The sequence below is a fragment of the Hyla sarda genome, chromosome 1, assembly GCF_029499605.1.
Source record: "Hyla sarda isolate aHylSar1 chromosome 1, aHylSar1.hap1, whole genome shotgun sequence".
In the NCBI taxonomy this organism is placed as follows: domain Eukaryota; kingdom Metazoa; phylum Chordata; class Amphibia; order Anura; family Hylidae; genus Hyla; species Hyla sarda.
Genome location: NC_079189.1, coordinates 605,144,592 through 605,156,621, shown reverse-complemented (window position 1 = coordinate 605,156,621; position 12,030 = coordinate 605,144,592). Strand labels below are relative to the sequence as shown.

General features: G+C 47.4%; 2 protein-coding genes and 1 pseudogene across 3 annotated transcripts in view; 1 reads left to right on the top strand and 2 right to left on the bottom strand.

Moving 5' to 3' along the window:
- Positions 1-151, bottom strand: part of LOC130296749 (zinc finger protein 436-like) — a 36,072-nt gene extending 35,921 nt beyond the window's left edge. The window contains exon 1 of the mRNA XM_056548635.1: positions 5-151. The gene's annotated coding sequence lies outside the window, so the exon portion shown is untranslated. The remainder of the gene's footprint in view (positions 1-4) is intronic.
- LOC130296763 (gastrula zinc finger protein XlCGF26.1-like) overlaps positions 1-12,030 on the bottom strand; it is a 32,582-nt gene that overhangs the window by 7,663 nt on the left and 12,889 nt on the right. The window contains exon 6 of one of the 2 annotated variants that reach the window (XR_008849281.1): positions 9,597-11,052. Coding sequence is in view for 1 of the 2 variants with exons in the window: in XM_056548665.1 (XP_056404640.1) it covers positions 9,842-11,052 (1,211 nt within the window). In the remaining variant the exon portion in view is untranslated. Of the gene's footprint in view, positions 1-9,141; positions 11,053-12,030 lie in introns of those variants that run through there. The other variant, XM_056548665.1, reaches the window with a different exon arrangement.
- LOC130344574 (U2 spliceosomal RNA) lies at positions 11,639-11,747 on the top strand (annotated as a pseudogene).

Below are 12,030 nucleotides of genomic sequence, written 5' to 3'. Positions count from 1 at the left end.
ATACCTACAATAGTAGAGGAGACATGGGGTGGACGCTATTTCCTAGCCAGCTAAAGGACCTGTGATGATGTCATGACCATGTGACCAGCCATGTGACTAAACCCTAGTAGGCGGAGCCAGTGTGGAGTCTGTAGGAAATACAATAGAGTTGGCGGTTATGAGTGATTTGCTGGTGACGAGAAGGACAGGAAAGCTTTAGTATCGGGGGAGGTTTTCTCTTGGTGGTGTATATGGCGGAGTAATAGTCTGCAGGGGCCAAGTAATACTCTGCAGGGGCTAAAGTCAAACCCGTGAAAAAATCGGACCGCTGTGAGGTGTTTTTTGCGCCCCCTGAATCCTTGGGTCCGCTCCTCCCCCAGCTCTACGGAGATTTCCGAAGCTAGTGTTGGGGGAGGGCAGAGCAAGGGGAGAGAGAAGGAACACGCCCCCACCCTTATCTCCCCTCCCTGAGCTCGGGAGGACGCAGATCTCCACAGGGAGAAGTACACGTCCCCTCCCTCATCTCCCCGAGCTGAGGACGCAGAGATCCACGGAAAGCCAGAGCAGGGGTAGAGAGGAGGATCACGGCTACAGCATCTCCCCTCGGAGGACGCAGGTCTAGAAGCCAGAGCAGCGCTCCTCATCTCCCCTGACTGTGTTTACTGTACATAGGCTGAGGATGTATACACTGCAGGGACTGGGAATAAATCTCTGACTGGGGATGATTTCTATGTGAGGAGGGGGGGTCCCTGTTATGTGTATGCTGGGAGTTGTAGACCCTGTTAGGTATGTATGCTGGGAGTTATAGTCCCTGTTAAGTGTGTATGCTGGGAGTTGTAGTCCCGGTTATGTGTGTGTGTGTGTGTGTGTGTGTGTGTATGCTAGGAGTTGTAGTCCCTGTTAGGTGTGTGTATATGCTGGGAGTTGTAGTCCCTGTTAGGTGTGTATGCTGGGAGTTGTAGTCCCTGTTAGGTGTGTTTGTGTGTATGCTGGGAGTTGTAGTCCCTGTTAGGTGTTTGTGTATGCTTGGAGTTGTAGTCCCTGTTAGGTGAGTGTGTATGCTGGGAGTTATAGTCCCTGTTAGGTGTGTATGCTGGGAGTTGTAGTTCCGGTTATGTGTGTGTGTGTATTCTAGGAGTTGTAGTCCCTGTTAGGCGTGTGTATGCTGGGAGTTGTAGTCCCTGTTAGGTGTGTGTATGCTGGGAGTTGTAGTCCCTGTTAGGTGTGTGTATGCTGGGAGTTGTAGTCCCTGTTAGGTGTGTGTATGCTGGGAGTTGTAGTCCCTGTTAGGTGTGTTTGTGTGTGTGTGTGTGTGTGTATGCTGGAAGTTGTAGTCCCTGTTAGGTGTGTGTGTGTGTGTATGCTGGGAGTTGTAGTCCCTGTTAGGTGTGTATGCTGGGAGTTGTAGTCCCTGTTAGGTGTGTGTGTATGCTGGGGGTGGTAGTCCCTGTTAGGTGTGTATGCTGGGAGTTGTAGTCCCTGTTAGGTGTGTGTATGCTGGGAGTTGTAGTCCCTGTTAGGTGCGTATGCTGGGAGTTGTAGACCCTGTTAGGTGTGTATTCTGGGAGTTGTAGTCCCTGTTAGGTGTGTATGCTGGGAGTTGTAAACCCTGTTAGGTGTGCATTCTGGGAGTTGTAGTCCCTGTTAGGTGTGTATGCTGGGAGTTGTAGTCCCGGTTATGTGTGTGTATGCTGGGAGTTGTACTCCCTGTTACGTGTGTATTCTGGGAGTTGTAGTCCCTGTTAGGTGTGTGTGTATGCTGGGAGTTGTAGTCCCTGTTAGGTGTGTATGCTGGGAGTTGTAGTCCCTGTTAGGTGTGTATGCAGGGAGTTGTAGTCCCTGTTACTGGTGTGTATGCTGCTAGTTGTAGTCCCGGTTATGTGTGTGTATGCTGGGAGTTGTAGTCCCTGTTAGGTGTGTGTATGCCGGGAGTTGTAGTCCCTGTTAGGTGTGTATGCTTGGAGTTGTAGTCCCGGTTATGTGTGTGTGTATGCTGGGAGTTATAGTCCCTGTTAGGTGTGTGTATGCTGGAAGTTGTAGTCCCTGTTAGGTGTGTATGCTGGGAGTTGTAGTCCCTGTTAGGTGTGTGTGTGTATGCTGGGAGTTGCAGTCCCGGTTATGTGTGTGTGTATGCTGGGAGTTGTAGTCCCTGTTAGGTGTGTGTATGCTGGGAGTTGTAGTCCCTGTTAGGTGTGTATGCTGGGAGTTGTAGTCCCGGTTTTGTGTGTGTATGCTGGGAGTTGTAGTCCCTGTTAGGTGTGTGTATGCTGGGAGTTGTAGTCCCTGTTAGGTGTGTGTATGCTGGGAGTTGTAGTCCGTTAGGTGTGTATGCTGGGAGTTGTAGTCCCTTTTGTGTGTGTATGCCAGTGTATCCCAACCAGGGCTGAGTTATATTAGTGTGCTGTGTATAACGCAGGTTTCCTCGGGCTGCAAGGGGGGGGGGGACGAACTGCTCGGGCTGGCTTCTGCTTTTTCATGGAGTGTTCATTAGCCCCATAAAGAGGACATAGAAATGAATGGGGTTTGTACAGGACATGAACATCACTGTATGAACCCTGTGCATTTATATGTCAGCGTTCATACAGGGACATAGAAATGCACGAGGTTCATACAGGGGAGCAGAGATGCACAGGGTTCATACAGGGAAGCAGAGATGCACTGGGTCCATACAGGGAAGCAGAGATGCACAGGGTTCATACAGGGAAGCAGAGATGCACAGGGTTCACACAGGAACGTAGAAATGCACAGGGTTCATACAGGGAAGCAGAGATGCACGGGGTTCATACAGGGAAGCAGAGATGCACGGGGTTCACACAGGGAAGCAGAGATGCACGGGGTTCATACAGGGAAGCAGAGATGCACAGGGTTCATACAGGGAAGCAGAGATGCACAGGGTTCATACAGGGAAGCAGAGATGCACGGGGTTCATACAGGGAAGCAGAGATGCACAGGGTTCATACAGGGAAGCAGAGATGCACGGGGTTCACACAGGAACGTAGAAATGCACAGGGTTCATACAGGGAAGCAGAGATGCACGGGGTCCATACAGGAAAGCAGATTTTCTCTCAAAGCTGCTGTGTAATGAACGCTGACATGAAGACCTCTGTATGAACCCCGTGCATTTCTGATTCCCTGTATGAAGCCTGTGCATCTCTGCTTCCCTGTATGAAGCCTGTGCATTTCTGCTTCCCTGTATGAACCCCGTGCATCTCTGCTTCCCTGTATGAACCCCATGCATTTCTGCTTCCCTGTATGAACCCAGTGCATCTCTGCTTCCCTGTATGAACCCCGTGCATCTCTGCTTCCCTGTATGAAGCCTGTGCATTTCTGCTTCCCTGTATGAACCCCGTGCATCTCTGCTTCCCTGTATGAACCCCATGCATTTCTGCTTCCCTGTATGAACCCAGTGCATCTCTGCTTCCCTGTATGAACCCCGTGCATCTCTGCTTCCCTGTATGAACCTCCTGCATCTCTGCTTCCCTGTATGAACCCCGTGCTTCTCTGCTTTCCTGTATGGACCCCGTGCTTCTCTGCTTCCCTGTATGCATCCCGTGCTTCTCTGCTTCCCTGTATGAACCCCGTGCATCTCTGCTTCCCTGTATGAACCCCGTGCATCTCTGCATCCCTGTATGAACCCTGTGCATCTCTGCTTCCCTGTATGATCCCCGTGCATCTCTTATTCCCTGTATGATCCCCGTGCATCTCTGCTTCCCTGTATGAACCCCGTGCATCTCTGCTTCCCTGTATGAACCCCCTGCATCTCTGCTTCCCTGTATGAATCCCGTGCTTCTCTGCTTCCCTGTATGAACCCCGTGTATCTCTGCATCCCTGTATGAACCCTGTGCATCTCTGCTTCCCTGTATGAACCCCCTGCATCTCTGCTTCCCTGTATGAATCCCGTGCTTCTCTGCTTCCCTGTATGAACCCTGTGCATCTCTGCTTCCCTGTATGATCCCCGTGCATCTCTTATTCCCTGTATGATCCCCGTGCATCTCTGCTTCCCTGTATGAACCCCGTGCATCTCTGCTTCCCTGTATGAACCCCCTGCATCTCTGCTTCCCTGTAGGAACCCCGTGCATCTCTGCTTCCCTGTATGAACCCTGTGTATCTCTGCTTCCCTGTAGGAACCCCGTGCATCTCTGCTTCCCTGTATGAACCCTGTGCATCTCTGCTTCCCTGTATGAACCCCCTGCATCTCTGCTTCCCTGTATAAATCCCGTGCTTCTCTGCTTCCCTGTATGAACCCCGTGTATCTCTGCTTCCCTGTATGATCCCCGTGCATCTTATTCCCTGTATGAACCCCGTGCATCTCTGCTTTCCTGTATGATCCCCGTGCATCTTATTCCCTGTATGAACCCCGTGCATCTCTGCTTCCCTGTATGATCCCCGTGCATCTTATTCCCTGTAGGAACCCCGTGCATCTCTGCTTCCCTGTAGGAACCCCGTGCATCTCTGCTTCCCTGTATGAACCCTGTGCATCTCTGCTTCCCTGTATGAACCCCGTGCATCTCTGCTTCCCTGTATGAACCCCGTGCATCTCTGCATCCCTGTATGAACCCCCTGCATCTCTGCTTCCCTGTATGAATCCCGTGCTTCTCTGCTTCCCTGTATGAACCCCGTGTATCTCTGCATCCCTGTATGAACCCTGTGCATCTCTGCTTCCCTGTATGGACCCTGTGCATCTCTGCTTCCCTGCATGAAGCCCGTACATCTCTGCTTCCCTGTATGAACCCTGTGCATCTCTGCTTCCCTGTAGGAACCCCGTGCATCTCTGCTTCCCTGTATGAACCCAGTGCATCTCTGCTTCCCTGTATAGACCCCTGTGCATCTCTGCTTCCCTGTATAGACCCCATGCATCTCTGTATGAACCCCGTGCATCTCTGCTTCCCTGCATGAAGCCCGTACATCTCTGCTTCCCTGTATGAACCCCGTGCATCTCTGCTTCCCTGTATAAACCCTGTGCATCTCTGCTTCCCTGTATGAACCCCCTGCATCTCTGCTTCCCTGTATGAACCCCCTGCATCTCTGCTTCTCTGCATGAACCCCGCGCATCTCTGCTTGTGTGTCCTCCTCCCCCCCACTTTTTTTTTTATGTTCCCCCCTCCCCTTTCAGTGTTTGTGGTCTGTAAAGCTTTATTTTTTTTGTTCCTTTTCTGGTACATTGCGGTCAGCAGATGACAGAATGTTCAATTTTACTGATTGACGCTTACATTTCTGTGTTATACTCTTGACGTTCATGGTTCTAGTGGATTGTCCTGCTACCTTACTAGACAGTCTTGGCCTTTCTTGTTGGTTGATTTTACTTGTTATGCTGAATATTCCAGGACCTCGGTACTTGTAGTGTTCTTTTCCGCTGTTTATGCTTGGATTTGTATACATGAAAAATCTTTAATAAAAATTACAGTTTAAAAAAAAATAAAAAATCGTCATCCCCCACGCTGCCTTGCTCTGATTTCCGGTCCCTCCTTGCCTCCCTACTCCTCACCCCCTCCCCAGTAATTACAATAATCACGCCCCCCCTGCTGCCGCCCTGTGTGTAAACCCACCACTATGATGTATGTCTCCCTCCCCCCGCACCAAACAAAGTGAGCTCCGACGCTGTACTCGGCTCAGAGGGGAGATACAGCTATTTGAGTACACGCTGCTCTCATTGCTATATCTCCCTGGTGCCTGAGAAGCAACAGGACACAGCCTCACTTCGGTAATAAAGTCCCCCCCCCCCCCCCCCAAGGGTATAATACTGTGTTTCCCAACCAGGGTGCCTCCAGCTGTTGCAAAACTACAACTCCCAGCATGTCCAGACCGGCTGGGAGTTGTTGTTTTGAAATCGCTGGAGACACTCTGTTTTGAAAAGGAATATATACATAAGGCTGGGTTCACACCACGTTTTTCAAATACAGTAACCGTATACGGTTTTCCGCAAAAAAACTTATACGACCGTATCCGAAACCGTATGCATAGAGAATGCATTGTAAACCATATTCCAAATGTTGTGTACGGTTGCATCCGTTTTGCCTCGGATACGGTTTTGCCGATTTTTCAACCGTAGGCAAAAACGCTGTCGACCACGTTTTTGCCTCCGGTTGGAAAACCGTATGCGGTTCTTTTAACATTGTTGTCTATGAGAACCGTACACAGAATTTCAGAATACGGTTCCACACGGTTTTTCTTATCCGTTTTTGGAGTTGACACATGCGCAGATTGGAATTTCAATAGAACAATAGTAACTTTATTAAGTTGCTGGAAAACTAATTCCAACAAAATAGCAAAACCGTTGGCAAAAACTGATGCAAACGGATAGAACCGAACAGGGAAAAACCGTATACGTTTTAATTTGGAGTCATACGGTTGTATAAGGTTGCATACGGTTTTTGCCATACGTTGTTTAGCAGAAAACCGTATACGGTAACCGTATTTGAAAAACGTGGTGTGAACCCAGCCTAAGAAAGAACATGTTTGTAATACATTGTTTTACTGTTTAAAAGGGTATTCTGACGCGTTTGCACAGCCCAGCTAATGACGGCTCTGCAAATGTTGAGTATAGGAATATGTAAAGGATGGGAGTGACCGGATCGGAGGGAGGGGGGCAGGCTGAGAGCAGGGAGGAGGCCAGGGGGGCCAGCTGAGAGAGGGGAGGATGATGAGAGCAGTGACGTTTCGTTACCAAGATGGCCGCGGTCGGCCGAACACACAGGGAACAAAATTCATAACTGTGGCAGACAGGCTGTACTTCTGGATATCGGCAAAGTCGTGATGCATGCAAGTGAGACAATGGAGGCAATTGGCTTTCTTATATAACTTCTTGCTGTCTTTTCAATGCCATAAAATAACTTTGCTCCAGAGTAGTCCTTTAATTGTATGGACTTACAGAATAAAGATAATAGCCCAGATATGGGTCATTCTTACCGAAAAGTATATTGTGAAGAAACAGAAGCCCCCACTAATAATGATTGTGCCACTGTTTGTACTTTGGAGTGACATCAAACAACAAGCCTCATATGGGTCTGTAGGTGGAAAATTGGAAGCGTTATGGCTCTTAGAAAACAAGGGGGAAACAAAAGTCCAAAAATAAAAAATCCCTGCGTCCTTGAGGGAGTATGGGAGTAGAGTATGTTTATATGGGGGCTGTGTATGTGTGTGGGAGATGTGTATGCATATAAGCGGGCTGTGTATGCGTATAAGGCTGTGTATGTGTGGTGGGGCTATGTATGTGGGGGAGATGTGTATGCATATATGCGGGCTGTGTATGTGGGGCCTGTGTATGTGTGTGTATGGGGGCTGTGTATGTGGGAGATGTGTATGTGTGTAATGCTGTGTGTGTGTGAGATGTGTATGCGTATAAGCGGGCTATGTATGTGGGGCCTGTGTATGTATGGGGGCTGTGTATGTGTGTGTGGGGGAGATGTGTATGCGTATAAGCAGGCTATGTATGTGGGGCCTGTGTATGGGGGCTGTGTATGTGGGAGATGTGTATGCGTATAAGCGGGCTATGTATGTGGGGCCTGTGTATGGGGGCTGTGTATGTGTGTGTGTGGGAGATGTGTATGCGTATAAGCGGGCTATGTATGTGGGGCCTGTGTATGTGTGTGTGGGGGGGAGATGTGTATGTGTGTGGGGGGCTGTGTATGTGTGTGGGGGAGATGTGTATGTGTGTGGGGGCTGTGTATGTGTGGGAGATGTGTATGCATATAAGCGGGTTGTGTATGGGGGCTGTGTCTGTGTGTGTGGGAGATGTGTATGCGTATAAGCGGGCTATGTATGTGGGGCCTGTGTATGTATGGGGGCTATGTATGTGTGTGGGGGGCTGTGTATGTGTGTGTGTGTGGGAGATGTGTATGCGTATAAACGGGCTGTGTGTGTGGGGCCTGTGTATGTGTGTATGGGGGCTGTGTATGTGTGAGGTGTGTGGGGGGCTGTGTATGTGTGTGTGTGGGAGATGTGTATGCGTATAAGCGGGATATGTATGTGGGGGGCTGTATATATCTGTGTATGGGGGCACAAAGTGGAAACTATTACTATGTGAGGCAGTATAGATGGGGAGTATGTATAGAGGTGGGGATGGTGCTTTAGAAAGGAGCCTATAATGTGCGTCCGTTGTATTCTGCAGAGACAAATCATAGCTGGGAGTCTTCATGGAGGTCCAGGCAAGATTCAGAAGAAAAGGAAAAGCCAACAACTCCGATCAGAGAAGACGTCATCTGTGAGTCATGTCATTGTAATCGCCTACACCAGGGGTCCTCAAACTATGGCCCGCAGGCCACATGCGGCCCGACGCTGTCTGGGACATCCCTGTGTCCCGAAAGATGTTTTCGGGACACAGGGATGCACTCTCGGAGACCCCGCATTTACTTTAAAAACACAGGGAAGGTGGCGCACACAGGGACGTCACTGACGCCATGCGTGCGCCCATAGTAACGGAGCGCGGAGGAGCGGGGCAGCGATGAAGACGTGCGCTGGCCAGCTAGGTAAGTGTTCCCAGCGGCACGTCAGCTTCGGTGCTCCAAGCACCGGTCCCGGGACTTACTGCTATGTCCAGACCGGTGGAGCGGTGGTCAGAGCACTGAAGTGGGGCAGGACACAGGCATACAGCCTCCAGCCATACACTGTATGGATGGAGGCTGTATGTTTGTGGGGTAACATACTGCACCTAATGTGGGGGATCTATACTGCACCTAATGTGGGGGAACATGCTGCACCTAATGTGGGGGAGCTATACTGCACCTAATTGTGGGGAGCTATACTGCATCTAATTTGGGGGATCTATACTGCACCTAGTGTTGGAGATCTATACTGCACCTAGTGTGGGGGAACATTATACTGCGCCTAATGTGGGGGAACATTATACTGCGCCTAATGTGGGGGGAACTGTACTGCGCCCAATGTAGGGGGAACTGTACTGCACCTAATGTGGGGGGAACTGTACTGCACCTAATGTGTGGGAACTGTACTGCCAACCCTAATGTGTGGGAACTGTACTGCCAACCCTAATGTGTGGGAACTACAACCTTATGTGGGGGGGATCTATACTGTCAACCTAATGTGGGGGGAACTGTGCTGCGTACTTAAAGTGGTAGTCCACTAAGATATAAGTGTGCATAGGAATTTGTTCATGTTTTGTTATCTATTGTCCGGCCCTCCAACGGTCTGAGGGACCGTGAACTGGCCCCCCGTTTAAAAAGTTTGAGGACCCCCTGGCCTACACTGTCAGCAGACACTTTCTGGTATCTACCTCTGTATGGTCAACAGGGGAGATTTATCAGAACCTGAAGAGACGAAAGTGATGCAGTTGCCCATTGCAACAATCAGATTGCTGCTATTTATTTTTCAAAGGCTTTCTTAAAAATTAAAGAAGCCACACTTTACCTCTCTTAGATTTTCATACATCTCCCACAGTATGTGGGAATATTTACAAAATTTTAGGGCAGTTTTACACTAACCAGAATAGGGCATATTAGATTATAGCAGAGTGCGGCGGAGTTACATACTTTGCAGCACAGTGCTTTACTGTGCTGCCCTTGTCAAGTTGATTAAAATGATTCTGACTCCAATCAATATATATATTAATACTTATATATTTATATGTCATTTCTAATGCTGAAAAAAGATCTGTTACCTACTTTTAAACTATGCACCATGTTGCTGAGCTTGCAATCTGCTTGTGACTAAGAAACCTTGGAATGACGCCCAAAATAAGACGTTGGAAATCAAAACATTTGAGAAGATGCCGATTGTATAAGAAGGGCAAAGAACTTTTCTGATGGCAGCCCTGCACCCATCATACTTACAGGACATAATAAAAAAACAACAGGATGGTAAGAAGAACAGGTTCTGCTTTTCCTCTGTGATTTTTTTTACTGTGTAATTAGACATTACTTTGTCCTAAAGGACATATTGTACATGAATATTGTTTTTTTCTGTGAGTTTTCTGATGCTTAACAAGATATGATTTCCGATTAAAACATTTGCCACATTCTGAGCATGAAAACTGCATTTCCCTTGTGTGAGTTTTTTGATGCTCAACAAGATTTGATTTCCGTTTAAAACTTTTCCCACATTCAGGACATGAAAATAGATTCTCCCCTGTGTGAATTCTTTGATGTTCCTTTAGAGATGTTTTCTGAGTAAAAACATTGCCACAATCTTTACAGGAAAATGGCTTCTCCCCTGTGTGAATTCGTTGATGTTTAACAAGATCTGATTTTTGAATAAAACCTTTCCCACATTCTGGGCATAGAAATGGCTTCACCCCCGTGTGAAATGTTAGATGTCTAACAAGTTTTGCTTTAAGAGTAAAGCATTTTCCACATTCTGGGCATAAAAATGGCTTCTCAACTGTGTGAGTTTTCTGATGTTCAACTAGTCTTGATTTAGTATAAAAACATTTCCCACATTCTGAACATGAAAATGGCTTCTCGCCTGTGTGAATTGTCTGATGTCTAACAAGTTTTGTTTTTTGTGAAAAACATTTTCCACATTCTAGACAAAGAAATGGCTTCTCTCCTGTGTGCGTTTTTAGATGTTCAACAAGATTTGATTTGTAACGATAACATTTTCCACATTCTGGACATGCAAATGGCGTCTCACCTGTGTGAGTTCTTTGATGTTTAAAAAGCTGTGTTTTTTGAGGAAAACATTTTCCACATTCTAGACAAAGAAATGGCTTCTCTCCTGTGTGAGTTTTTAGATGTTCAACAAGATTTGATTTATAACGATAACATTTTCCACATTCTGGACATAGAAATGGCTTTTCTCCTGTGTGAGTTCTTCGATGTTTAAAAAGTCTTGATTTTTTAGTAAAACATTTTCCACATTCTAAACAAGAAAATGGCTCCTTTCCTGTATAAGCTTTTTGATGTCTAACACCCCTTCTGTGGCTTTTATTTTGTTTACCAGCCTGTGATGGATCAGAAGACAGGACGGGTATAACAGGATGAGATGACAGATCTTGTCTGTGAAGGGCTGAGGGTGTATCTGGGATAATGGAATGTTCTTCATATGTATCTTGTGTGATATCATCATCTGCTTTATAATCTGAAGATATAAGATTCTCCTCTGATCTCCTGGTACAGTCATCTGCCAAGAATAAAACAGATATTTTTCAGAAATATAACCTTAAGAATTTTGCATATAAATATAGTTAGACTTTTGGGTAGAAGGGCCCTTTTTTTTTTGTTTTTTTTTTTTGTTAAAAGGTAAAAAAGCCATCAGCATTACAAATATGAAAGGCAGGCAAAGGTACAATCATATCGAGTATAAAAAACAAAGGGCATAGTACCTATCTAATCAGCAACAAAATAAGCTTTTCAATAAGGGCTAACCGAAACATTAAACAAAAAACAAGCACCCGAAGGTGCAAAGATAACACGGAAGTAGGTCCGCTGTCCCCACACATCACAAAATCAAGCAGAGACCTTCAAGAATTAGAACTAAATGAGAGGACTAGAGATACATCAACAATGTCGCCGCCGCTGGAAAAACCATTTTACATCAGTAGAAACAGAAAACATAAATATGTTAGGCACTATTGGGCACCGTGAGTTGGTCAAACCACGAACAGAAGCCAGGAAACACTGAGTCAAGGGGGAGGAAAACCATGTGCCCCACACATGGTCAAATTTGGACGGACATTTCCGGTGTTTATACAACAGACGGAGAAAGAATCGCTTCTCGGCCTTTTGGCTAAAATCAAGTGTAGTATCTGTTCTTAACAGTTTCATGCCGGTGCCCGAATGACGCCGGTTTTGGGCTGGTGGGGATGGGTGCTGCATGGAGGGGGCAGGGGTATCAGGGTGTTCCGGGGCTGGTTCTGAGGAATCAGCTCGACGGCTGCTCTGGTGTGACCTGTTTCCTCTGGGTCTCACCATGAGGTTGGGGGGGTGTAGAGCCGAGGTACTTCTGTTCCTCGGGGAGTGGTGAGCCTGAGGTGCCGAAACTCACTGGGTGTTATAACTCACTGAGTGAAAGCACTGCACCATACTCTTCACCTTTGGCACTCACCCTTGGTATCCCGGCCTTCTGGCTAGGATCCGGGAAATTTTTATAGATCTGGCC